Source organism: Ovis canadensis, chromosome 1 (assembly GCF_042477335.2).
Source record: "Ovis canadensis isolate MfBH-ARS-UI-01 breed Bighorn chromosome 1, ARS-UI_OviCan_v2, whole genome shotgun sequence".
NCBI lineage: Eukaryota > Metazoa > Chordata > Mammalia > Artiodactyla > Bovidae > Ovis > Ovis canadensis.
This window is the reverse complement of record NC_091245.1, coordinates 86650332-86677840: the sequence shown is the minus strand read 5'-3', so window position 1 is coordinate 86677840 and position 27509 is coordinate 86650332. Positions and strand designations below refer to the sequence as shown.

At 42.4% G+C, this 27509-nt stretch overlaps 2 protein-coding genes across 4 annotated transcripts in view; one reads left to right on the top strand and one right to left on the bottom strand.

Annotated features, from left to right (window-relative positions):
* The window catches only part of EEIG2 (EEIG family member 2), a 115177-nt gene that overhangs the window by 3202 nt on the left and 84466 nt on the right, over positions 1-27509 (bottom strand). For 2 of the 3 annotated variants that reach the window (XM_069599350.1, XM_069599356.1), the window contains 2 exons: positions 4103-4230; positions 1228-1853 (listed from right to left, as the gene is read on the bottom strand). The exons of the other annotated variant lie outside the window; for it this stretch is intronic. In XM_069599350.1, the coding sequence (XP_069455451.1) occupies positions 1840-1853; positions 4103-4230 (142 nt within the window). In that variant the 3' untranslated portion in view covers positions 1228-1839. Of the gene's footprint in view, positions 1-1227; positions 1854-4102; positions 4231-27509 lie in introns of those variants that run through there. 3 annotated transcript variants of the gene reach the window in all.
* On the top strand, positions 9390-20852 carry HENMT1 (HEN methyltransferase 1). Its single transcript, XM_069569351.1, has 9 exons — positions 9390-9673; positions 9766-10021; positions 10819-10887; positions 13374-13502; positions 16182-16294; positions 17129-17263; positions 18871-19050; positions 19582-19756; positions 20269-20852. The coding sequence occupies exons 1-9, from the start codon at positions 9390-9392 to the stop codon at positions 20677-20679; spliced, it is 1752 nt and encodes a 583-aa protein (XP_069425452.1). The 3' UTR covers positions 20680-20852.

The window sequence follows — 27509 nt, the reverse complement described above, 5'->3', positions numbered from 1 at the left end:
ACATCAATATTTATAGTATGTGCCATTTTGATCAATTGTGCATTAATAGTGGCTCAGATGGTTAAGAATCTGACTGCAATGTGGGAGATCTGGGAAGATCCCCTGGAGAAGGGAACAGCAACCCACTCCAGTATTCTTGCCTGGAGAATTCCATGGACAGAGGAAGCCTGGTGGGCTACAGTCCATGGGGTTGCAAAGAGTCGGACACGACTGAGCGACTAACACACTTTCAGTAACTGTTGAAAACAGTCATATAGAAGAAAAACATTAACACTTAGAGCTTTATAATCCTAGGAAATGACATTATTTTCTTTAACATATAGATTTATTTAGAGAGAAGTATGATAAAGTGATCACTAGAAGATGTGTGAACATAAATATGTCATTTGGAAAAAATTTTATAAGTAGAATGAAAATACTGGATAAAGGAGGAGTGATATAAAATTTCTTACTTCATATGGAGCTTTTTCATCTTTTTTTTTTAATTGCAGGATAATTGCAATGTTTTGGTGGTCTCTGCCGTACATCAACGTGAATCAGTCATAATCATATATACATCCCCTCTCTCTTGAGCCTCCCCCAATCCCATTCCACCCCTCTAGGCCATCACAGAGCACCAGGGGGCTCCCTGTGTTTTACAGCAGCTTCTTGTTAGTTACCTATTTTACACATCAGAATGTATACATGTAATGTTACTTTCTCAATTTGACCTGCCCTCTCCTTCTCCCACTGTGTCCACTAGTCTGTTTTCTACGTCTGTGTCTCCATTTCTTCTCTGTAAATAGGTTTCTTAGTACTATTTTTCTAGATTCCATATATATGCATTAATATACGATTTCTCTTTCTGACTTCACTCTGTACAATAGGCTCTAAGTTCATCCACCTCATAAGAACTGACTCAGATGCATTCATTTCTATGGCTGAGTCATATTCAACCACAGCTTCTTTGTCCATTCACCCGTCAGTGGACATCTAGGTTGCTTCCATGTCCCGGCTTTTGTAAATATACGGCAGTGAACACTGGGGTGTGTGTGTCTTTTAGAATTGCGGTTTTCTCAGGGTATATCTCAGTAGTGGGATTGCTGGTTCATATGGTAGTTTTATTTCTAGTTTGTTAAGGAATCTCCATGCTGTTCTCCATAGTGGCTGTACCAATTTACATTCCCACTTCATGTCTTCTTAAAATGGCTATTGTATCAGTTAGCTACAGTATTAAATTTCATTGAATACTTTTTTAAAAATTTTATTTCTTGGTAGCACTGCACAGTATGTTAGTTCCCTGACCAGGGATTGAACCTGTGACCCCTGTAGTGGAAGCACAGAGTCTTAACCACTGGACCACCAGGTAAGTACCACACTGAATACTTTTTAAAAAGCAGTGTAAATATTATTTTCAAACATCAATATTTATAATACATAGCAAATTAGACCCATTACAAACACTTAAGCATTTGGTGAAAATTTTGACATCAGTTAAAAAATGTGTGAATAGAGAACAAGTAGACAAGCCACAAACTGGGAGAAAATACCAGACATATATGATAAAGGACTTTTATCCAAAATATACAAACAATGAAAAATTCAGCAAGAAAATTAACAAGCTGATTTAAAAATGAGCAAAAGACCTAAGGTGTCTACCTTGCCGAAGAAAATATTGCTTCCCTGGTGGTTCAGTGGTAAAGAATCTGCCTAACAATGCAGGAGACATGGGATCAATCCCTGTGTGAAGAAGATCCCCTGGAGAAGGAAATGGCAACTTACTTCCGTATTCTTGCTTGGGAAGTCCCTTCACAGAGGAGCCTGGTGGGCTATATACTGTCCAGGTCGCAAAAGGGTTGGCTATGACTTAGTGGCTAAACAACAACAAAGAAAACATACAGATGGCCAATAAACATATGAAGGTCTTCCCCGGCAGTTCTGTGGTTAAGACTCTGAGCTTCCATTGCAGGGGGTGCAGGTTTGATCCCTGATCAGGGAATTAAGATCCCACATTCCATGTAGTGTGGCCAGAAGTAAAAAAATAAATAAGCATATGAAAAGATGTTAAACAGTATGTTTTTAGGAAATCCCACTATACACTTACTAGAGAGACCTAAATTCAGAACACTGACAACACCAAATGCTGATGGGATGAGAAGCAGAAACTCTCATTCATTGTTGATGGAAAGGCAAATGTTATAGCCACTCTGGAAGACAGTTTGGCAATTTCTTACAAAATTAAACATAATTAAGGATTCTGATTACCCTTTGCAATGTGTGTCGGGTGGATATTTCTCCATACCATCAAGCAATGCTCAAGACACCAACTGGGTGTCCTACATTTCAAGTTAACTTTGACAAGGCTCTACCTGGAGATTACGTCAGACCCCATAGGTTAAGGGCTCCTACAAGTCTGCCCAGCCCTTCCTCTCAGTTAGACATTGGTCACCAGTCTAGGTTGTTCCCTGTGCTGCTGCTTCTTTTAACATTTATTTCTTTACTTGGCTGCTCTAGGTCTTAGCTGCAACATGCGGGAAATTTTAATTGGGATATGTGGGATCTAGTTCCCCAGCCAGGGATCAAACCTGGGCACCCTACACTGGGGAACATGGAGTCTTAGCCACTGGACCACCAGGGAAGTCCCTGATAACTCCCCAATCATTTATTTCATGTTAGACACCCATACCTGGTGGAACAGTCAAGCCATAACAGAGGACCTCTATGTTTCTTTTTCACTCAAAATAGTACTTGGTCCAAAATAGGCTCAACTGTACATACTTATCAAATAGATAATCTTAGTTATTTCTCCTTTTTCAACTAAAAAAAAAGTTGACAGAGAGGGTAAGTAAATTTCCAAAATTTAGAGTGTAATAGTCAAATTAGGATTTTAGGTCTATTTGACTTAAAACTCATCCTGAAAATGTATAACATGTCCTGTATCTCAGTGGCACTTAGAATCTAGTGGAGGAAGCTAAGATTAGGTATGTTGAGAAAATGAGATGACAAAGAGTAAGCTACAATACTGGCTGTGGGAAGGAACAGATGCAACTGACAGCTTGAAACGGTCAAGATTTGGTGATTGTCCAAATGTGGGAAGGGTGGGAATGAAAAGAGCCAAGGATGATGATCAGGCTTTGAGAGAGTAGAAGACCAGGAGAATGATGAAACAGGAAAATTTGGAGCAGGAACTGGAGCTGGATATGAGAATTCAATTTTATTAATGAATCACCAGCAGGCAAGGCAAAAACTCTAAATCCAGGAATCCTATACAAATCATTTATTAATTTCTAAAAAAAAATTTCTTTAAAGGTTTGAAATTGTGGTAAAATATACATAAAATTACCATTTATTTGATTTGGGTAATTTTTTTGGCCACACCATGAAGCATGTGGAACTTTCCTGACCAGGCATCAGGAAAATCTATGCCTTTTGCAGTGCAAGCATGGAGGCTTAACCACTGGACCACGAGGGAAGTCCAAAATTTACCGTTTTAAAGTGTATATTGATAGTTCAGTGGCATGAAGTACATTAATATTGTTGTACAACCATCCCCATCATCCATCTATAGAATTTCTCCATCATTCCAAATTGAAACCCATTAAACAGTAACTCCCAATTCCCTCTCCCAGCCCCTGGCAACTAGTATTCTGTTAGGTAGTTAGTCAGACATGACTGAGTCCCTGCCCAAGCCTGGATGGGGTCATCTTTCCATCCCCCACCTGGACACTGGTGATCAGAATATGCCCAGAGATCCTTCCTTTATTTAGTCAAGGACTGCTGAGTTTCCAGCCTTGTCAGGACCAAGCTAGATAAAACTTGACAGCATAGGCTGGTGCAGGCCCAGCAAGACCTAAAAGGTGACTCAAAGTAACCTGGAGTTCATTATGCCATATTTATAATAAATGAGCAATGCAGCTTTTGCATTACTCGCCCCTCCCCCCCAACATACACACACACACACACACACACACACACACACACCATGGGTTTCACTTGGGTGCTTATGGTAAGTGCATGCACACGAGGAGGAAAATTATATAACCTAAAGCTGTCAATCAACTTGCCAGTCAAATGATGCAGGACCCAGGGAGGGACTTTCCACCACTCTGAAAAACCAACCTACCCCCATTGTGAGGCTGCTTCTGGTTTCCAGACAGCCGGCTCTTAGCTTTTCTTGGGAGAGTACTTCCACTTTGCCAATAAAACTCTTGCTCCTGAAGACTGTCTGAGTCTCTCATCTGAATTTTTTCCCTTGAGAGAAGAACCAAAGATATCATCATTCCACTGGTGAGACTTCTACTTCCTGTCTCTATGAATTTGACTATTGTAGATATCCTGTATAAATGGAATCCTACCAAAGAGGAGGAAATTAACTTTTCCCTTACCTTTTTGAGTTCTTGCCTGAGATTCCTTGTAATAAAAGATGGATTAACAAGAGAAAAACAGATAGAAGCTTATTAACATATATCTAGGAAGAATGAGTTACTGAGAAGGCCCAAGCTACCATCTTACATAATGTCTTCAGTAAAGATAAAGGAAAGATACTGGGGTGGTGGTGAGAAGAGCCCAGTTATGGGAGGTCACCAGGAAAAGCATGGTAAAAGGCGTAATGTTTGTTTTATAGATTTAAATCAGTATCTTCTTTCTCCAGTAAGATTTCAAGCAATTTAGTCATCTTTCTCTGCCAGATAGAGGGAGATACTCTCATAATTCCTTTATAAACATATATTTCCATTTCAAAAGGGTAACGTCTTCTGCGTCTGCTGTTTCTTTATTTTTTTTAACTTTTTAAAAGGACCACCAGCCTTTTCTTTCTTTTTAAAATATTTACTTATTTGGTTGTGCCGGTCTTAGTTTTGGCACGTGGGATCTTTACTTGCAGCACGGGGTCTTTAGTTATGGCATGCGAGATCTTTAGTTGCATCATGCAAACTCTTAGTTTAGGCACGTGGGATTAGTTCCTTGACCAGAGATGGAACATAGGTCCCCTGGACCACCAGGGAAGTCTCTGTCTGCTATTTCTTTAAACAATCAGCTAAAAACAGTCCTTATGTCAAAGAGGCACATTTTGGGGAGCCATTTCTGCTATCCTGCATTTGCACCTTCCCTGAGAAGTTTCTGCCTTTGAAACATCCCCAGAAGATGATTTGGTACATTGCTCCATTTCTCATTGAATTAACCTCTTTATCCTGAGAATAGGTCAGCTAAATTAAAGCGTGCTATCTAATGTCAGGAGGCAGTGATGCAGGTTGGCTTCCAAAGTCACACCTATATGGTACAAGCAATCATGTATTCAGTAAGAGGCATTACCACAGAAACAGAAGAAAAGTTAATGGTTAGAAGAGAATATAAACAAAAATTTTGAGTCTAGGGAGCAGTTAGTCAAGATTTCTAGATGGTGGGCTTGAAGTGTCTTCAGAGTAAGCAGAGGCAGCAGTAATCTGATAGATTTTCCTGTTATCTCTGGTTGATGTCAGGTGTTCTAGTGAAATATCTGAGTGGGCCACAGAGCAAAAAGCACAAAGTTGGTCTGGATGTGAGATGTTGTGGCAATTTCTCTGAAGTTTATCTCAAGTCATCCAGCTTCAGCTTTGAGAAAATGGCAGTTTTTGTCTTTATGATTTCAAGTAACAAGAGTGGGAAAAATGTGGAAATGTTAGTTTAGTGACAGTTATTGGTGAAAACTAGAAGAATTCAGGATTCAGTCTAATTTGCAGGTAGATAACAAAACCTCTTGGCAGGAAAGCAATGACAAACCTACAGTGTACTGAAAAGCAGAGACATTACTCTGCTGACAAAGGTCTGTATAGTCAAGGCTATGGTCTTTCCAGTAGTCATGTATGGTTGTGAGAGCTGGACTGTAAAGAAGGCAGAACGCCAAAGAATTGATGCCTTTGAACTGTGGTGCTGGAGAAGGCTCCTGAAAGTCCCCTGGACAGCAAGGAGATCAAACCAATCAATCTTAAGGGAGATCAACCCTGAATATTCACTGGAAGGATTAATGCTAAAGCTGAAGCTCCAGTATTTTTGTCATCTTGCGAACAGACAACTCATTAGAAAAGTTCCTGATGCTGGGAAAGATCAAGGGCAGAAGGAGAAAAGGGCATCAGAGGATAAGATTGCTGGACAGCATCACTGATGCAGTGAACATGAACTTGGGCAAACTCCAGGAGAAGGTGAGGGACAGGGAGGCCTGGTGTGCTACATGCAGTCCATGGCATCGCAAAGAGTTGGACACGACTGGGTGACTGAACAACAACAACAAAACCTCAAAGGCAATGAACAGGACTAGCATCCAGTATCCACAAATCCAGTTCTATTGAAGATTATTTTTCCTCCCCCACCCACAATACAATATTTGTCCTTCTGTGACCACCCTATTTCACTTAGCATAACGTTTTCCAGATTCATCTATGTAGTAACATGTCAGAATCATTCCTTGTAAAGGATATATATGCCACTTTTGTTTATTCATTTATCCATTGATGGGCATTTGGGTTGTCTCTACCTTTTGCTATTTTGAATAATGCTGCTGTGAACATTGGTGTAAAAATATTCATTCCAGGCTCTGCTTTCAATTCTGTTGGGTACATAAAGTTAATAGATAAGCTGAGGCATGCTGGAATTTTTAAGATTTTGATCAAACAATAAAAAAGAATTTCAGCAAACATCAGTTAAAATCTGGTCGCTCCTAATCACTGTCAGGAACTAGAGGAAAGGCTTTTATAGGAAAGATGCCAAAGCAAAGCAAGGAAATTACTTGACTGGATACCACTTGTTGACAAAGAAATGCAGAAGGGTGCAATAAGAAGAGTTCATTTGGGGTCTTAGGAATTACAACTCAGGAGACACAGATTTTGGTAAAACCCAGTATTTGGGGGAAGAGAAAGTCAAGGGTGTATAAAGGCAAAAGCCACAAGGTTGTTAAAGTTGCCTGCCAAAAACTATGACTGACTGGACACAAAAAAGGAAATATTTGTCTTTAAGGGATATCCTGTAAGGCGTTCTTTCAGGGTAGAGGTTCAATAAGTATCTTGAGTTTTAGAACACTGGGCAGATGGTCTGGATGCTTGAATTAAGAGAGTGAAGGGAAGTGAAAGTTGCTCAGTCGTGCCCGACTCTTTGCAATCCCACAGACCGTACAGTCCATGGGATTCTCCAGGCCAAAATACTGGAGTGGGTAGCCTATATCTTTCTCCAGGGGATCTTCCCGACCCAGGAATCGAACCGGTGTCTCCTGCATTGCAGGCAGATTCTTTACCAACTGAGCTATCAGGGAAGCCCTGAATTAAGAGAGTAAGTGGTGTTAAGTTCAGACTCTACCTAGGCTCACATATGCATGAGTCACACTTCTTTAGCGGTCTTCTGGCTCCGTTTTAGAGAGCTTAGCAATATCTATTCCATTTTGTTTTTTGCTTCAACAAGCTTAATCTGAAATATCAATAACCTCAGATATGCAGATAACACCACCCTTATGGCAGAAAGTGAAGAGGAACTAAAAGCCTCTTGATGAAAGTGAAAGAGGAGAGTGAAAAAGTTGGCTTAAAGCTCAACATTCAGAAAACGAAGATCATGGCATCCGGTCACATCACTTCATGGGAAATAGATGGGGAAACAGTGGAAACAGTGTCAGACTTTATTTTCTTGGGCTCCAAAATCACTGCAGATGGTGATTGCAGCCATGAAATTAAAAGACGCTTACTCCTTGGAAGGAAAGTTATGACCAACCTAGACAGTATATCCAAAAGCAGAGACATTACTTTGCCGACTAAGGTCCGTTTAGTCAAGGCTATGGTTTTTCCTGTGGTCATGTATGGATGTGAGAGTTGGACTGTGAAGAAGGCTGAGCGCCAAAGAATTGATGCTTTTGAACTGTGGTGTTGGAGAAGACTCTTGAGAGTCCCTTGGACTGCAAGGAGATCCAACCAGTCCATTCTGAAGGAGATCAGCCCTGGGATTTCTTTGAAAGGAATGATGCTAAAGCTGAAACTCCAGTACTTTGGTCACCTCATGTGAAGAGTTGACTCATTGGAAAGACTCTGATGCTAGGAGGGATTGGGGGCAGGGAGGAGAAGGGGACGACAGGATGAGATGGCTGGATGGTATCACTGACTCGATGGACGTGAGTCTGAGTGGACTCCGGGAGTTGGTGATGGACAGGGAGGCCTGGCGTGCTGCGATTCACGGGGTCCATTGAGCGACTGAACTGAACTGAACTGAACTGATGCCTTATTTGGGAAAGGCTACTTGCTTATGATTGGTTGTCCTTAGGTTTCCATTACTCTCCCCCACTGTGGGCTAGCCAGGCGTGTGTAGGATCTTAACTCCCCACACTAGGGATGGAATCCATGCCCTCTGCATTGGGAGCTTAAAGTTTCACATACTGAACGGCCAGGGAAGTCCCTAGGTTTCCATTTCTTAACACTGAGACATTTGCATGCTTCAGTTTTGTTTATACAGGCTTTGCAGGGCATCAGAGCCACCTCAGTCCAACAGCCCCCTTATTTAATTGATTTAAAAATACACAGACATGGAATTAACTTACTCATGTTTAAGATCCTGTTTAGATTATATATTCTGTAATAGGGCATATGCTCCTTCAAGGAAGGCTGTTGGTTAAAACTCTTGTTTCCTAGAGCCAACAGGAACCTGCTGAAGCTTAAGTTATAAACTTTTCCATACGAGACTAGAATCCTCAAAATGTCAAAAATAAAAACTGTGCAATGTATCTTTGTGATACCCCGAAGGGGTCAGCATTGTGCTTTGCATATAGTAGGTGTTAACTGTTTGAAAATATATTATTTCCCAATATATTATTTATGATGTACTAATGGGTAATCTTTATCAACTGAGCCACCGGGGAGTGGCTCAGAGGTTAAAGCGTCTGCCTCCAATGCAGGAGACCTGGGTTTGATCCCTGGGTTGGGAAGATCCCCTGGTGAAGGAAATGGCAACCCACTCCAGTATTCTTGCCTGGAGAATCTCATGGACTGAGGAGCCCGGTGGGCTGCAGTCCATGGGGTCACAAAGAGTCGGACACGACTGAGTGACTTTACTTTACTTACTAATGGGTAATTAATTCATTAGTAAAATCAGATCGAGTCTCAAAATAGGACTAAATTCCTCTCCCAACCGCAAAGGCAGCTTCGTTTCTCCTCTCCTCTTTAAGGTTTTCTCTCACATATTAGAAAGAAATAACTTTTGAGGTGTTAGGTTGAATCTCTGCAAGGGAAAGGGCAGACGATAAAGTAACTTTTCTAAAGGTCAGACACTTGTGTCCCCAGCATGCGGTAGTTACCAGTTGGAGGTTTGCGGACTAAGGTGTCAAGGCTTTTCTGAGTTCAGATGTTACCGACAGAGCTTTAGGCAGCCCACGGTCCCCTTTAAGGTCCTTGTGGATTGTTCTGGGGATGGGAGTGTTGGCCGATTCGGACGCGAGCGGCTGCTGGGCTCGCGCTCAGCCCGGTCGCTCCTCTTGGCACCTTCCATTGGCCGGGACCGTTTTCGGCTCTTTGCCGCGCACGGGGAGAGCCACGAAGCCAACAGCCGCCGGAGCCCGGCGTCCTGCTCGCGGCCCCGGACACGCCGAGCGAGGTGCCGCCTCGGGCCCACAGTCGCGGCTCCTGGCCGGCTGGGGCGGGTCGCAGCTGCTCGCGAGGGGGGATGTGGCAGGGGCCGTGGTCCCCCCGCCAATGTGCGGATGGAGACTTAAGACATGGCTCTGGGGCATGAGCCACAGAGGCGGTTAAAAGACACAAACCTGATGTCTTGGAGCTAAGAGCCTAGAGGAAAGGAGCTGAATCCGGAGCTGGGCTCCGGACACCTCGGGCGGAGGAGTAGGGAGTCCCCGAGGCTGTGCCCGCCGCGCAAGTGTGGGCGGAGCAGGTGTGGCGGGGGGCGGGTAAAGTCACGTGGTGAGACCGCGCGTGCGCCAGTGTCAAGGGCCGGGCCCGGAGATAAATGCGGCCGCCGCTTTGAGGCACCCGCTCTTCTCCGCAATGTCCGCAGGTTGGCCGCGCGCGGAGGTGCTTCTTACAGAAAGGTAATAGTTGCATCCACTCATGCTCTCTTGAGCTCTCTTGAGGAGGGTTTCCGAGTTACGATTTAGAGAATAACTCAAGTTAGGAGATAGAGGTGTCTACATTTCAGACTGAGTTCTAGTTGATAGAGGCAGATGTGCAATAGAGAACCAAAGATGTAAAATTCAAGGCCAGTAGTGAATTGGATATGTGCTGGAGCATATATACTTCCCCTGTGGCTCAGCTGGTCAAGAATCTGCCTGCAATGCGGGAGACCTTGGCTCAATCCCTGGGTTGGGAAGATGCCCTGGAGAAGGGAAAGGCTACCCACTCCAGTATTCTGGCCTGGAGAATTGCGTGGACTGTATAGTCCATGGGGTGGGTCGCAGAGAGTCGGACACGACTGAGTGACTTTCACGTAGGACACTTTTCTCTTTAAATTTCATTTTGACCGCGTGTGAAAGAGTAGTTGAAAGCAATTTGAGTGACGTTGAGGGCTTTAATGAAATAGTCACAACTGATAGAATTGTTCAGTTTTAATCAAACTGATAGTAAAAGGAAAGAATAGGTGTTATTGCGTGTGTTTGGTGGAGCGGAAGGTTACTTCGGCTGCCGTACTTTGTTTGCTATTGCCTGAAGCAGTGCTTCCCGGATACATTCTTTGGGTTAAATGATACTTTAATGTGGATTAAAAGTAAAGAGAAGGGAGAAACCTCGCTTTCTCCCTTCCCAACGACCTAGGCAGCAGCTACTTAGTCCAGCTTTTCCTCTGCAAAAACTGATACACTGTATTTACAGCCTAGTCATTGCTGATTCCTAGGGGTTGAAGGAGACAGCTGCACTTCTGTTTCAACGAAACTTGAAAAGAGTGGAGGAAGACAACATGGAGGTGAGGCTTGCCCTCGTGCCCTGCTGTGTGACTCTGAAGAGTCATCCCCGTGATACACTGTCGGGTACATTCCTCCCTCGCCAACCCTGGGATGTAGGTTCTAGGACACTGCGTGCACACTAAAATTCCTCGGATGCCCAAGTCCTTTTTGTAAAATGGTTGTAATTCACATGGTTATTGAGTACTTAGGATGTGGCTTTAACAACTGAAGAACGGAACTTTAGTAGACTTTAAAATTAATTAAAAGTATTTCATTATTGGAAAAAATGGAAGTATGTTTAGAATAACTTGGGTATGTGAATCTTTTGACATTCAAATACAGATAAGGCATTTCTGATTTTATCTTGAACTATTTCAGATATATTAGCTAATTATACCTTAAAACTAAAAATAGGCTATGAGAAGGTTGCATATTTGCATATTTTTTTGAACAGCAATGCTCTAGTGCATTTTGGATTCCTTTATAAGACTGTATATACAAGTCAAGAAGCAACAGTTAGAACTGGACATGGAACAACTGATTGGTTCAGAATTGAGAAAGGAGTATGACAAGGCTGTATATTGTTATACCTCTCTTATTTAACTTCCATACAGAGTACCTCAGGTGAAGTTCCTACCTGGATAAATCAGAAGCTGGAATCAAGATCAGTGGGAGAGACAGCAACAGTCTCAGATATACAGATGATACCACTCTAATGGCAGAGAGAGAAGAGGAGCTAAAGATCCTCTTGATGAGGGTGAAAGAGGGGAGTGAAAAAGTTGGCTTGAAACTCAACGTTCAAAACACTTAAGATCATGGCATGTGGTCCTGTCACTTCATGGCAAATAGAAGGGGAAAAAGTGGAAGCAGTGACGGAATTTTATTTTCTTGGGCTCCAAAATTACTGCAGATGGTGACTGCAGCCATAAAACTAAAAGATGCTTGCTCCTTGGAAGAAAAGCTATGACAAACCTACAGTGTATTAAAAAGCAGAGACAAAGGTCTTAATAGTCAAAGCTATGGTTTTTCCAGTAGTCATACAGATGTGAGAGTTGGACCATAAAGAAGGCCGAGCACCAGAGAACTGAGGCTTTTGAATTGTGGTGCTGCAGAAGACGCTTGAGAATCCCTTGAACTGCAAGGAGATCAGAGCAGTCAATCCTAAAGGAAATCAGTCCTGAATATTCATTGGAAGGACTAATGCTGAAGCTGAAACTCCAATACTTTGGCCACCTGATAGAGTCGACTCATTGAAAAAGACCCTGTTGTTGGGAAAGATTGAAGGCAAGATTGAAGGCAAAAGGAGAAAGGTGCAGCAGAGGATGAGATGGTTAGAAAGCATCACCGACTCAGTGGATATGATTTTGAATTTGAGCAAACTCTAGGAGTTAATGAAGGATGGGGAGCCTGACATGCTACAGTTCATGGGATTGCAAAGAGTCAGACATGACTTAGCGACTAAAAAACACCAACAATAATTTAGGAACAACAGTAACAGTAGTTATGGATTAATCATGACATTATTTTGTAATGGGAGTCATGTCAAGGAAATTTTGACATTTGTAAAAGGAAAATTACTTAGGACTATTGCAGTAAGAGCATTGCTTTAGGGGAGAGAGGTGGGGCCCAACCCTATGCAATAGATACCTGGGGATATATAGCATGTAAGCAGAGCAAGGGAATCAGTGGATGGAAAAGAGAGGAGAACCTCATCAAGGATATGGGGTTCGTGCTAAACCTATTTGATAGGATTCTGAAGGTGGCCCAGTGTGATCACATATGGAGGTGGGGCATGAAGTGTGTGATCAGATATCACGTGTGGGTGACTTAGCAGGATACCTGCTAAAACTGTGGGAGGCCAGCCAAAGACAGGACAAGGTTCAGGAAGGTGTAGTCAAAAGAGGGCAGAGTCTAACTTCAGTTTGGTGAAGGAGAGTCTGTCAGTTATAGACAGTTTCTAGCCTCCTGACCACCTGGACCCCAGGGCTTCCCTGGTGTTTCAGTGGTAAAGAATCTGCCTGCCAGCGCAGGATATGCAGGTTCAATCCCTAGGTCCGGAAGATCGCCTGGAGAAAGAAGTGGTAACCCACTCCAGTATTCTTGCCTGGAGAATTCCATGGACAGAGGAGCCTGGTGGGCTAGAGTTGGACACGACTTAGCATGTATGCACTAGCTGGACCCCGGGCCTTGCAGTTCAGTGTGGCTAGGAGACTTATTGTTTTATTAAATGAATTCATAAGTAATTTTCCCTTCAGCTGACCCTGAGTTACAGGGGGCATTAAAGTCAGACAATAATTTAAAAGACATGAAAGGAGGCTTAGATGAAATGAAGTGTGGAGGAAGTACAGTGCCACCTAATCTTAGCATTTGAGGTGATTCAAGGGCCTATGTATTCTATGAAGTGGTTGGGGGAAATAAAACTTTTCTCTTATTTAATTCCTAAAGTCATGCATGATTAGAACACTTACCCTTTTTTTTGTTGTTGTTGTTATTTATAAACTTTCAGTGCAATAGTGTGGTTGATGGAAACGTTGAAGAAGTTCCCAGTAAGAAGGTAATTAAATTTAATCCTCCATTATACAAACAACGTTACCAATTCGTTAAAAATTTAGTGGAGCAACATCAACCCAAGAAGGTAGGTATTTCTCTTTCCAGATATTTGCTAATAATGCCTTCTGTAATGCTTTGTCGAATAAAAATATCTTAATAAGGACCTACCCAGTAAGCAGAGGCTATACAAAAGGACTTTTGCAAGGAGGGAAAGGGTTTGCAATAGGGAGAGCATCTGTCTTCCTGGGCAAAAAGGAATTTTCTTAGAGAGGAGGGTGAGGAGAAGTCAGATAAAAGAGTGGTGTAATTGGATAGTGGAAGGTGTGAACCCTGAAACCAGCCTATTACCTGGGAGCAGTCTTGGCTAAATGCAGTCCAATGTTCAGGGGCCTGGAGGGAGGAGAGAATTTCGGGACAAGTAGTCAAGGTAATCATTCTAAGCAAAGAATGGGAACACTAGGCAACATCTGTGAGTGTGGGCAAGATGGTACCTTCTGAAAACTCTTTGTGGAGATACAAAGCATGGGGGATAGGCGCACAGAGCTCAGGTAAAATTCAACATTGCAAGTTTCAGATGTGAAGGAGATCTTGACATTTTACCACTGGATGTGATCTTCATGTGGTTCACATTTCTAGAGCATTTAGTCCGCACATCAGGTAGACAAGTCTTGTGGACATAGATACTGTGGTTCTTTTTAACTAGATAATAATGGTGGGGGGAGGCAAGGAGCACTTGGCATCCATCCGCTTTCCCTTTGTAGCAGAGGTATGTGATCAGTGTTGGCCCTGGATTCTGTCTTCGTAACACTTCCCTTCTGTGGCAGTGTTTGGATTCTGTTTTTAAAAAAATATTTTATTTATAGATTTGGCTGTGCCAGGTCTGTCTTAGTTGCAGCATATGGGATCCAGTTCCCTGATCAGGGACCGAATCTGGGTTCCCTGCATTTGGGAGCGTGGAGTCTTAGTCACTGGACCACCAGGGAAGTCCAGTGTTTGGATTTCACAGGACCAGGGAAACTGCTAGCTCAGTGAACATCTGAAGTCTGTAGGGCCAGTTATAGGCTAAAGGATGAGTGACTTCTTAAGAAAATGGTAGCTTCTCTCATGAATTAAGTTAACCTCTACAGACTTCTCTCTGCTAGGTGGTTTACAGTTAGTGATAGGGCTCATATATACTTAGTACAGTTTCATCTCTATTCTTTCTTTATACTATTCAGTTCAGTTCAGTCGCTCAGTCGTGTCTGACTCTTTGCGACCCCATGAATTGCAGCATGCCAGGCCTCCCTGTCCATCACCATCTCCCGGAGTTCACTGACTCACATCCATCGAGTCCGTGATGCCATTCAGCCATCTCATCCTGGGTCGTCCCCTTCTCCTCCTGCCCCCAATCCCTCCCAGCATCAATGACCCTTTTCCAATGAGTCAACTCTTTGCATGAGGTGGCCAGAGTACTGGAGCTTCAGCTTTAGCATCACTCCTTCCAAAGAAGTCCCAGGGTTGATCTCCTTCAGAATGGACTGGTTGGATCTCCTTGCAGTCCAAGGGACTCTCAAAAGTCTTCTCCAACACCACAGTTCAAAAGCATCAATTCTTTGGTGCTCAGCCTTCTTCACAGTCCAACTCTCACATCCATACATGACCACAGGAAAAACCATAGCCTTGACTAGATGGACCTTAGTCAGCAAAGTAATGTCTCTGCTTTTGAATATACTATCTAGGTTGGTCATAACTTTCCTTTCAAGGAGTAAGCATCTTTTAATTTCATGGCTGCTATACTATTTAAAAATTAGTGCAGCTCAGTGCTTCTGTGATATGCTTTCTGTAGTTAAGATTTTCCTTTTTCATTTCTGTGTTCCCCTTCTCCCACCATTCCATAAATGTGCCTGCCTCAAAGAGGAAAATTAGTGAATAATCATGGGTGCAACTGAGATAGTGTGTCTTTTTGGGTATAGGTACTTTTAAGTGTTTGTCATGAGTTATCTTCATTTGCCTTTTTCATAAGTAGAGTTCAGAAATATATAGATAACTCTCTGTGGTTAATGAAGACTATTGTGTGATTAAGAAAGTCAGATATGATAAAAATCTTAAGAAGGTATGTGAATATAAATTAAGGGGATTAGATTAACAGATTAGACTATATCCTAGTATGTTTGGTCAGTATCCTTTTTTAAATCTTGAAGCTTCTCAGAGGCACAGACCCCTCTTGGAACACTTGCCTGTCATAGGTGCTGTTCCTATGCCAGGCCCCTAGAATTTTCCTTGAAAACTGAATTAGTTTATTTATTTCTAATTATTTGGTTTTGCTTGCGCTGGGTCTTCACTTCTGTGTGGGCTTCTCATTGGGGTGGCTTCTCTTGTTGCAGAACACAGGCTCTAGACTGCGGGTTTAGTAATTGTGGTGCATGGGCTTAGTTGCCCCTGTGGCATGTGGAATCTTCCCAGATCAGGGATCAAATCTGTGTCCCCTGCATTGGCAGGCCGGTTCTTAACCACTGGACCACCAGGGAACTCCATGAATTAGTTTGTTGTCCAAACACTGTGGTAGGTCTTGGGAAGTTAGCAGGAACCTATTTTTTCCCCCCAGGTTTTCAATGTATCAGGTTAATTTCCTTTTTATTTTTCTACCAAAAAGATATGTAATTTTTCTGTCAAAAAGATATTATGTAGTTTTTCTGGTACCCAACTCTTTCTGGAAAAAAAATGCTTGATCATATGTGATTTCTGGCTATAATGTCTTTGAAATAACATTCTTTCTCATCTACAGGTTGCAGACTTGGGGTGTGGTGATGTTTGCCTCTTAGCGATCTTAAAATACCAAAAGTGCATTGAAGAGCTTGTTGGAGTAGATATCAATGAGGGGAGACTTAAGTGGAATGGGTAATACTGAATTCTCTAAAATAATTATGCATTAATCTAAAACTAGTAGTAGTGGCACTATTAATTATAGTAGATGAAGTGTTTTTTTTCCTTGGCCACGCCATGCAGTTATGGGATCTTAGTTCCCCGCCCAGGAAAGTTTGGAGTCCTAACCAATGGATTGCCAGGGAATTCCCAGATGAAGTGTTTACTTACACCAGCTCTGTACAGCTTGTTTAAAAGAAGGCACTATGAGAGCTGCAGGCTCACCAAATAATGCCTTTACCATGACACTAATTGGTTTTATGTTGTGAATAATACCTAGAAGTTCTGTTTACCTATGTAGAAAGTATAGCCTCAATTCAGTAATTAAAGCCATCAAAGCACTGCAAATTCCGTTTCAAATGGCAAAGTCCAATGCTGAACACCAAGATAACATAGCAAAGGATTTAAATTGCCACAGCACTGGGGCAGAGGCCCAAGGCCTCCTTCAGTTTGAATGAGTTGCTTGGTCATATATGACTTCCACAGATCCTTTTAAGAATGTTTTTCTTCTAAAGAACAAAAAATTGAAAATCACTGATCCAAAGTGAGGAGAGAGAACCAAAAGTATTAATAATGAGAGCAATATCAAATATAAAAATCTTGTTCTCGTCAGCCATTTAATGCCCCATGAGAGAGGAAGTTACCTAAGACCTTGTGCTTAATACAGCAATTCATGGAAGTGGGCTATGTCAGACTTAACCAGTGTAGGCAGGAGATAATTGATCAGAGGATCAGAGTTTCTGTAGCTGGTAAAATATTCTAAATAGAGTATATGTGTTCAAGTGTTCCTTCTGCAATAATGCTTTGCAGGTCAAGGCTGTCCCCATGTGTAGGGGATCATCTGGATCCCCGAGAGCTGGATTTAGCGATTACCTTGTATCATGGCTCTGTTTTAGAGAAAGACTGTCGTTTGCTCGGATTTGACTTGGCAGCATGTATTGAATTGTAAGTATGAAACTGGTTCTTACTATACACATTTATTTGAAAAATGTGAATTAATCAGTCCCAGTAAAGTTAGTATCCTAAATATTTGTCATAATCTGAGTTATTTGTGGAGAAAATTGCTTGTCAGTTGGGCCTAGGTTTTCACTGGCTTTTTGTTTGGAGATCACTTTAAGTTTATAGGTTAAGATAGAAAATGTATATAGTACCACGAACACCCATCTCCTTTATCCTGATTCACAGGTGAACATTTTCCATATTTTTTTTATCTTATGTAAATGTGCTCTCTTGTTGTTTCCCTCAGTCTCCCTCTCCCTCCACACATTTTTTTTCTGAACCATATAAGTGTAGGTTTTACTCTTTGCCCCTAATAAATTCAGTATTAAATAGCCAGTTCCCTTTTTGTTATTGCTGGTGCCTCATGGCTTGTAGGATTTTAGTTTTCTGAGTGCAAGCACCGAGTCCTAACCAATGGATCACCAGGCAGTTCCATGGTTCTCTTTATTTTTAATAGGAGTATTTTTCAGCTTTGGCTGTTAATGATTAGATTCCTGGAATACAGTAGAGCTGTGTATTTGGGTCCTCAGGTCATTCCATCTGGAGGCACTAATGTCTGTTTGTCCCTGGGGAGGTTAATTTTGATCTCTCCAGTCAAAATCTCTCCAGTGTGTTTGTGCTTGCTTCGCTGTATAATTACTGCCTTCCAGCCCCAAATAAGCAGCGTGGAGACTGCACACCATGCACATATCTTGTTACTCATCCATATTTCCCCCCTAAACTTGCCTATATTATATGGTGGTAAATGTTTTTTGTGGTTTCAGCAGTTCTCTGGATTTACTAGTCAGGAGCCCTCCCACCTCAGTTATTTATCATCAGTGTGAACTCATGAAGTCCTGTTGTTTTTTTTTTTTAATGGATTGTGACTAACTTTATTTTGTTACTCAGATCTTCCCATGATTGGTCAACAGCAGTGGAGGGGTCCTTTCAAGCTGGCATCTGTGTCCTTGTGATATGTCTGTGTCCTTGTGATATATTACTTCCTGTTATAACAAGATGTACCAGACTGGTTGTCTACTTTTCCTTCCTAATCTGCCATTTCTGGTTTCTTTTAATGGGAAATGGTATTCAGAAACTAAAATGTATCTCTAAATGACCTTTTAATAGTAGTTGAGTGTCTTATTCTAGGGTCAGTTTGCCTACTATTGTGTCCAGATTTCCAGTGTTTTAACGTGTTCTCTAGAGCAGAGTGTTTTTTATTTCTTTTGTATTTCCTATTGCCTGGCATACAGTAGGTGCCTAACGTTTGAAATGACTGACGGAGAACATTAGAACATTGGTTGAAGAGCGAGGCGCAGTGATTAGTGTCATCCATGTGTAGCCTGGGTTTGAATGTCATTTATAAGATTGAATATTCCATTGTATATATCAGTTTGCTTATCCATCCTTTGCTTATTTTTACCTGCCTTTTGGCTATTGTGAAAGACATCAAACCATGTTTCTCTTATCTGGTCTGAGAGGTCCATGGTTAGACATTGTTTTGCTAAATCAGTTAGGGAGCTACTTGCGAATGAAGCTACGTTTCATTATATCTTTCTCACTGACCACTTTAGAATAGAACATTTTGATTCAGAAGATCTGGCGAAGTTTCCTGAAGTTGTCTTTGGGTACATGTCTCCAGCCATGATTGTCATCAGCACACCAAATTCTGAATTCAATTCCCTGTTTCCATGTGCAGTCTTTAGAGATTCAGATCACAAATTTGAGTGGAGCAGAATGCAGTTTCAGACCTGGTGAGTTCTTCTGTGTCTTTTTTGTGTGTGTGACTACACTGGAGTTTTAAACCATATGAAATCTTAGTATCTGCGGTTACCATAATAAGTTCTTACTTTACTCCAATAAAATTGATTCCCAGAATGCAACTTGGCATATAATCACGAAGGAACTACCACATTTGGGCATTTATTTTCTCTGTTGAGTGGAAAGTGTGTGGACACTGGTGCCTTTCATGTGAAGGTATCGGGAGTTATCTCCCAGAATGGCGTGACAGATGGTCATGTTCTGGCAAAACTGCAAACCTAAATAGGAGCTGGGATTATAGCCCTTCTGCTTTCCTTGTCCCTGCACACTGTTCCATATTCTTACAGTTACTGGGAGACTGACACTCATTGCCTTAATGCTCTTTGCAGAAATAAGCAAACCCAGTGATACGGCCTTACGTGATGTAGGAATTGCAGTTTATTTTAACTTGTAATTTTTATATTCTTCTAGAAATGGTTGCTTTAGTTTAGAAAATCATCTTTTCTCTTTGTTTTGACTTTTAGGGCTTTAGATGTGGCCAGTCGCTACAATTACTCAGTGGAGTTTACTGGTGTGGGGGAACCACCTACAGGAGCTGAGGATGTTGGCTATTGTACCCAGATAGGGGTCTTCCGGAAAAAAGCAGAAGCAGCTGAAATGGCTGTTTTGGAGCATCATGGAGAACATGTTTATGAAGTTGTGAGTGTTCTTTGTATTCTCAGAGCAAGTTCATTTACTGGGATGGCGAGATGAGTCCCCACTAGAGAGAAGTGTGAATGAGTTTTTTTGAGGAGAATCCCATGTCCCATGATCTCTCAAAGCATGTTACAGAGATGATCTCCTGGTGTCTTGGAAATACTTCTCTAGCAACTGCACACTCCATGCCCCCAACTTTGTCATCTGTTAGGAAAGAAGGAAAACAGCAGCAGTTTCTGTGTAGCTTGATTCAGGACATGACTTGAAATTGAGTCTTGAAGCTTGTCAGACCCATTTTGTTTGAGGAGGTGTGTATGGTAAAGAATATATTGAAGAATATCTATATGCCAGGAATTTTTGACCCTCATAATTGGGACATTCACAATAGGTAAGGTTTGACATGTTCATATGCTTAATTATATATACAGTTAATTCTAATGTGCTAAAAAGTTACTAGTGGTTTTGAAAATTTTTCTTCTATTCCAAGTCTTTTTTTTTTTTTTTTGCTCCTTCAGGTTTATACAACCTCATACCCAAGTTTACAGCAAATAAATTACCGTAGACGTGTGGTGATTTATCTAGTGTACCGAGAAGTGAGCAGATTGAGACGGAAATACCAAGTGAGTTTGAGACAGGATGAACTGGAGGCTGAGTTCATAGCCTCTGGCAACCAGACAGGAAAATTCACCTCAGACCTTCCAGTTCCAGTACTCACTGAAGATGACAAAGCCATGGAGATGGCTCCCCAACCTTTCTGTATTGAAGATAAGTTTTACGTACCCCTGCAAAGAATCATTGCTTATCCCAGGCTGGGGCACTTATGCGGTAACGTAGAGAAGCTGAGAGAGTTCCTTGGTGACATGATTGAACTGAACTGTGATGGTTCTGCGGTGAAGGTTGACTTGAACGATTGTAGTGACTTTTGAGCCATCCTTACTTCCTGAAATTCAGGATCTGTGCAATAATTGGGCTCATTTAGAATTTAAACGTTGTGCAGTCATAATTGAGGTAGCTTTTCATTTTAAAATCACCTAATGTTTATGGGTTTTGGTGTGTGTGTGTTGAATGTTCATATTAAAGAGTTTTAAAGAAAACTGAATTATTCAGTAGTGTTTAAAACCTTTTTCCAGGGGGTTCAGTTCAGTTCAGTTGCTCAGTCGTGTCTGACTCTTTGCGACACCATGAATTGCAGCACGCAAGGCCTCCCTGTCCATCACCAACTCCTGGAGTTCACTCAGACTCACATCCATCGAGTCAGTGATGCCATCCAGCCATCTCATCCTCTGTTGTCCCCTTCTCCTCCTGCCCCCAATCCCTCCCAGCATCAGACTCTTTTCCAGTGAGTCAACTCTTTGCATGAGGTGGCCAAAGTATTAGAGTTTCAGCTTTAGCATTATTTCTTCCAAAGAAATCCCAGGGTTGATCTCCTTCAGAATGGACAGGTTGGATCTCCTTGCAGTCCAAGGGACTCTCAAGAGTCTTCTCCAACACCACAGTTCAAAAGCATCAATTCTTCAGTGCTCAGCCTTCTTCACAGTCCAACTCTCACATCCATACATGACCACTGGAAAAACCATAGCCTTGACTAGACGGACCTTAGTCGGCAAAGTAATGTCTCTGCTTTTGAATATGCTGTCTAGGTTGGTCATAACTTTTCTGCCAAGGAGTAAGTATCTTTTAATTTCATGGCTGTAGTCACCATCTGCAGTGATTTTGGAGCCCCCCAAAATAAAGTCTGACACTGTTTCCACTGTTTCCCCATCTATTTCCCATGAGGTGATGGGACCGGATGCCATGATCTTTGTTTTCTGAATGTTGAGCTTTAAGCCAACTTTTTCACTCTCCACTTTCACTTTCATCAAGAGGCTTTTTAGTTCCTCTTCACTTTCTGTCATAAGGGTGGTGTCATCTGCATATCTGAGGTGATTGATATTTCTCCTGGCAATCTTGATTCCAGCTTGTGTTTCTTCCACCCAGCATTTCTCATGATATACTCTGCATATAAGTTAAATAAGCAGGGTGACAATATATAGCCTTGACGTACTCCTTTTCCTATTTGGAAGCAGTCTGTTGTTCCATATCCAATTCTAACTGTTGCTTCCTGACCTGCATACAGGTTTCTGAAGAGGCAGGTCAGGTGGTCTGGTGTTCCCATCTCAGAATTTTCCACAGATTATTGTGATCCACACAGTCAAAGGCTTTGGCATAGTCAATAAAGCAGAAATAGATGTTCTTCTGGAACTCTCTTGCTTTTTCCATGATCCAGCAGATGTTGGCAATTTGATCTCTGGTCCTGTGCCTTTTCTAAAACCAGCTTGAACATCAGGAAGTTCATGGTTCATGTATTGCTGAAGCCTGGCTTGGAGAATTTTGAGCATTACTTTACTAGCATGTGAGATGAGCACAATTGTGCGGTAGTTTGAGCATTCTTTGGCATTGCCTTTCTTTGGAATTGGAATGAAAACGGACCTTTTCCAGTCCTGTGGCCACTGCTGAGTTTTCCAAATGTGCTGGCATATTGAGTGCAGCACTTTCACAGCATCATCTTTCAGGATTTGAAATAGTGCCACTGGAATTCCATCACCTCCACTAGCTTTGTTCGTAGTGATGCTTTCTAAGGCTCACTTGACTTCACATTCCAGGATGTCTGGCTCTAGATGAGTGATCACACCATCATGATTATCCGGGTCATGAAGATCTTTTTTGTACAGTTCTGTGTATTCTTGCTACCTCTTCTTAATATCTTCTGCTTCTGTTAGGTCCATACCATTTCTGTCCTTTATTGAGCCCATCTTTGCATGGAATGTTCCCTTGGTATCTCTAATTTTCTTGAAGAGATCTCTAGTCTTTCCCGTTCTGTTCTTTTCCTCTGTTTCTTTGCATTGATCACTGAAGAAGGCTTTCTTATCTCTCCTTGCTATTCTTTGGAACTTTGCATTCAGATGCTTTTATCTTTCCTTTTCTCCTTTGCTTTTTGCTTCTCTTCTTTTCACAGCTATTTGTAAGGCCTCCCCAGGCAGCCATTTTGCTTTTTTGCATTTCTTTTCCATGGGGATGGTCTTGATCTCTGTCTCCTATACAATGTCACTAACTTCATTCCATAGTTCATCAGGCACTCTATCTATCAGATCTGGCCCTTAAATCTATTTCTCACTTCCACTGTATAATCATAAGGGATTTGATTTAGGTCATACCTGAATGGTCTAGCGGTTTTCCCTACTTTCTTCAGTTTAAGTCTGAATTTGGTAATAAGGAGTTCATGATCTGAGCCACAGTCAGCTCCTGGTCTTGTTTTTGTTGACTGTATAGAGCTTCTCCATCTTTGGCTGCAAAGAATATAATAAATCTGATTTCGGTGTTGACCATCTGGTGATGTCCATGTGTAGAGTCTTCTCTTGTGTTGTTGGAAGAGGGTGTTTGCTATGACCAGTGCATTTTCTTGGCAAAACTTTATTAGTCTTTGCCCTGCTTCATTCCGCATTCCAAGGCCAAATTTGCCTGTTACTCCAGGTGTTTCTTGACTTCCTACTTTTGCATTCCAGTCCTCTATAATGAAAAGGACATCTTTTTTGGGTGTTAGTTCTAAAAGGTCTTGTAGGTCTTCATAGAACCGTTCAACTTCAACTTCTTCAGTGTTACTGGTTGGGGCATAGACTTGGATTACTGTGATATTGAATGGTTTGCCTTGGAAACGAACAGAGATCATTCTGTCATTTTTGAGATTGCATCCAAGTACTGCATTTTGGACTCGTTTGTTGACCATGATGGCTACTTCATTTCTTCTGAGGGATTCCTGCCCACAGTAGTAGATATAATGGTCATCTGAGTTAAATTCACCATTCCAGTCCATTTTAGTTCGCTGAGTCCTAGAATGTTGACGTTCACTCTTGCCATCTCTTATTTGACCACTTCCAATTTGCCTTGATTCATGGACCTGACATTCCAGGTTCCTATGCAATATTGCTCTTTACAGCACTGGACCTTGCTTCTATCACCAGTCACATCCACAGCTGGGTATTGTTTTTGCTTTGGCTGTGTCCCTTCATTCTTTCTGGAGTTATTTCTCCACTGATCTCCAGTAGCATATTGGGTACCTACTGACCTGGGGAGTTCCTTTTTCATATCCTATCATTTTGCCTTTTCATAGTGTTCACGGGGTTCTCAAGGCAAGAATACTGAAGTGGCTTGCCATTCCCTTCTCCAGTGGACCACATTCTGTCAGATCTCTCCACCATGACCCGCCCGTCTTGGGTTGCCCCGCGGGCGTGGCTTAGTTTCATTGAGTTAGACAAGGCTGTGGTCCTAGTGTGATTAGATTGACTAGTTTTCTGTGAGTATGGTTTCAGTGTGTCTGCCCTCTGATGCCCTCTTGCAACACCTACCATCTTACTTGGGTTTCTCTTATCTTGGGTGTGGGGTATCTCTTCATGGCTGCTCCAGCAAAGCGCATCCGCTGCTCCTTACCTTGGACGAAGGGTATCTCCTAACTGCCGCCCTTTCTGACCTTCAACGTGGGATAGCTCCTCTAGGCTCTCCTACGCCCGCGCAGCCACTGCTCCTTGGACGTCAGGTCGCTCCTCCCGGGTGCCGCCCCTGGCCTCGGACACGGGGTAGCTCCTCTTGGCCTTTCCTACGCTGTCGCAGCCTGGCACTCTCGGCCGCTGCCCCTGACCTCGGATATGGGGTAACTCCTCTTAGTGCGCTGGTCGCAGCCGCCCAAACTGGGTAGAGTAGCTTTAAAACCTCTCCCTCCTTTGGGCTTAATTCTAACCCGTGATACTTAGCCTAAAACGCATATACAACAGGAATGCAGGTATTTGAGAGAACAAAACCTCAACAGTCAAAATATTTGCCCATGGTTTCTGAGTTTCGCTCTCTGGAGCTTACTAGCTGGGATTGAGGGGGTAGCAGCAGTAGGAGAAAGAGAAATATAGTTTCTTGTATTGGGCTTCCCTGGTGGCTCAGATGGTAAAGAATCTGCCTGCAATGCAGGGAACCCCGGTTCGACTCCTGAATTTGGAAGATCCCCTGGAGAGGGGAATGGCTATCCACTCTAGTATCTTTGCCTGGAGAGTTCCCTGGACAGAGGAGTCTGGTGGGCTATAGTCCATGGGGTCACAAAATTGGACACGTACATAATAAGAAAAAAAGTTGTCTAAGTGAGACATTTTTTTCTAAAGCCTAGGAGTGCAGAGCTTAGCCAACCAAGAGACTGCTGTACCACACACGGACCCCTGTGCAAGCATATGTCCATCTTGCCCTTCCACTGTACTTCATGTGCACCCTGAGGACAAAGATATTTGAGCTTTAGCTACCACTCAGCAGGTTCCAAACCAGTGAAAAAGAAAAGGGAAGGGACAGAGGGCACGTGCCAGCTGTCTGGTAAGGTTTTTTGCACTGCTCCTGATTCTTGGCCAGATGGAAGTCTCATGGCCAGGCCTTACAGCAAGGGATGCTGGGAAGTGGAGCCTTTTATTTTGGGATGCCATGTGCCCACGTGGTAGGTTTCTGCCAAGGAACTAGGGGGACAAAGGACATTGTGGCAACCTGCCAAAGCTGGAATGTCCTGAAACAAGCTGTGGCTTGTACCTGGGAAGGGCTTCCTTGCGGGGGAGGGGGAAGGCTGTAATTCTCAAGCTGAGTTTAGAACGGTTAATAATTAAGTAGATGGAAAACGGATTTGGTGGGAGATGGTGAGTGAAAAAAAGGGATTCTGGGAGAGAACAGTATTAATCAGACTGTTCTATCAGATCCCCTCTGTGTACTTAACACTGATTTTACTCCCGGAGGCATGCAATCTAGACTTTGCACCCCTACCCTGCCCAAAGGGCCCTCTGTCCTCACCTTTCTAGGCCTATGCAGCTTTCTAGGGTTTCCTCCTCATTTCTCTTCTGTTAGAGGCAAGATCTTCTAGCCAAGACTCCAAAAATCTACTTTGTTCAGGCTTAATCACCTCCCAGAAGTGTTTAAATGCCCATGACTGCTGTGGGTGATATTCCCCACAGCTCCCCCACTTCTCTGTGGCTCCTATACCTGCCTTCTTGATTTGTCTTTACCTCCATATCTTGATACAAACCTTTATTTGCATGTTGAATGGTTCTAAATTGGGGGTCAGTAAAATTCCTCTGGGGACAGAGTAACTTTCAGTGTTGCAACATATAACTGCATGAGTTGACTGGAAAAATGAACACAATAATTCTACATGTCTTTCTACATGTCTTCCTGAGACCAAATAATTAAATGTCTGATTTAAAGAAAACAGCACTGGCAACCCTACTCGTATCTGTATATGTGATGAGTTGCATGGTACCTCGCCAGGTTCTAAGTGTCTGCGATACCCATGGAGTGTGGGTACCTGCTGAGATGCAGTATAGTCTCCTCCAGGCACTCCTCTGTTACTCTTGCCTCCTGCTTGCTTTACAGTCATGCCCAAGGGCAGCCCTCAGCTCACTGGAAACCAGCTCCCCAGGGTGCAGTGCTGGAAGGCCTGTGGCTTTTCCTGACTCCCAAGGATAATTTGCTAGGAGGTTTCTGAAAGTGAAAGTGAGGCCCCTCCCTCCACGGGATTCTCCAGGCAAGAGTACTGGAGTGGGTTGCCATTTCCTTCTCCAGCCTCTCAGGAGGTTTCTGAGAAGTGACATAATCTTATCTGAAATTTGACAATCATGTCTTGCTCCCTCCCCTCCCGATTTGTGGGCTGCATATTAGTAGGCAGTTTGGTGAAGTGTTTTATATAATTTAAAAATCTTTTCATTGATGGAATTTAAAGCAAACTTCATACAATTTTTTTTTTTTTTTGGCTATGCTGCATAGCTTGTGGGATCTTGGTTCCCTGACCAGGGATAGAACCTAAGACCTCAGCAGTGAGAGGACAGAGCTCTAACCACTGGACCACTAGGGCATTCCCTAAACTTATTGACTTTAAACTTTATAAACTTGAAAATTTTTCCTTAGTGCCTGCCTTTGGAAACACCGCTGGGAATCTGCTTCCTCTCAAATTCATTGCTTTTCTAAGACAGTCCACTATTCCTTAGAGAAGTCCAGTGGATAAAATATCTATTCTGATATCAATTATTTCATATAAATGGTATTATATGTTTTTGATGCAGCTTTATCATTAGTAATACAAAATTCATTTTCATCTATTTTTATCCCATTCTTTTTAATGACTATGTATGCTTTTTAATGAAGTGGAAATAGTACTGCAAGTTCATTTTGAAACCTAGACTGCTTATAAAGGTGTAAAGAAGAAATCCCTCAACAGTTTGCGCCCAGCCCTTTCATTTCACTCCCTAGAAAACTATTAAAAGTTTTTTGTTCCCCATTAAATTTAAGTACAAGTAAATTACAGTTTTGGAAAGACTAGTGGCCTTTTAGTGGGGGCAGGTTTTTTTTTTCTCCTAGGAAAACCATTTGAATGGGTCACACTTTTGTAACTATGAAGGCCTTAATAATAGCAAACTTTGCTCCCGGAATTCAGGTACACTGTATGACAGTGAAAAAGGTTGTTCTGTAGGAGAAAGAGTTTTATTTGCAGATTTGCTTGGAAAGTTACCACTACTGCCACCATCATGGCCCACCCACCAGGTTAGATTGAAATTTATGCTACTCGGTATTAGCTGGAACTTACCGGCCCTTGTTCTGAGTGAAATTTGCCTGTAATTCCTATTTGCATGGTCTGGGCAACTCCAAAACCCCTTTAAGAATTTCTGCACAGCTCACAGCACTCCCTTGTAGTGCAGTTGAGATGTGAAAC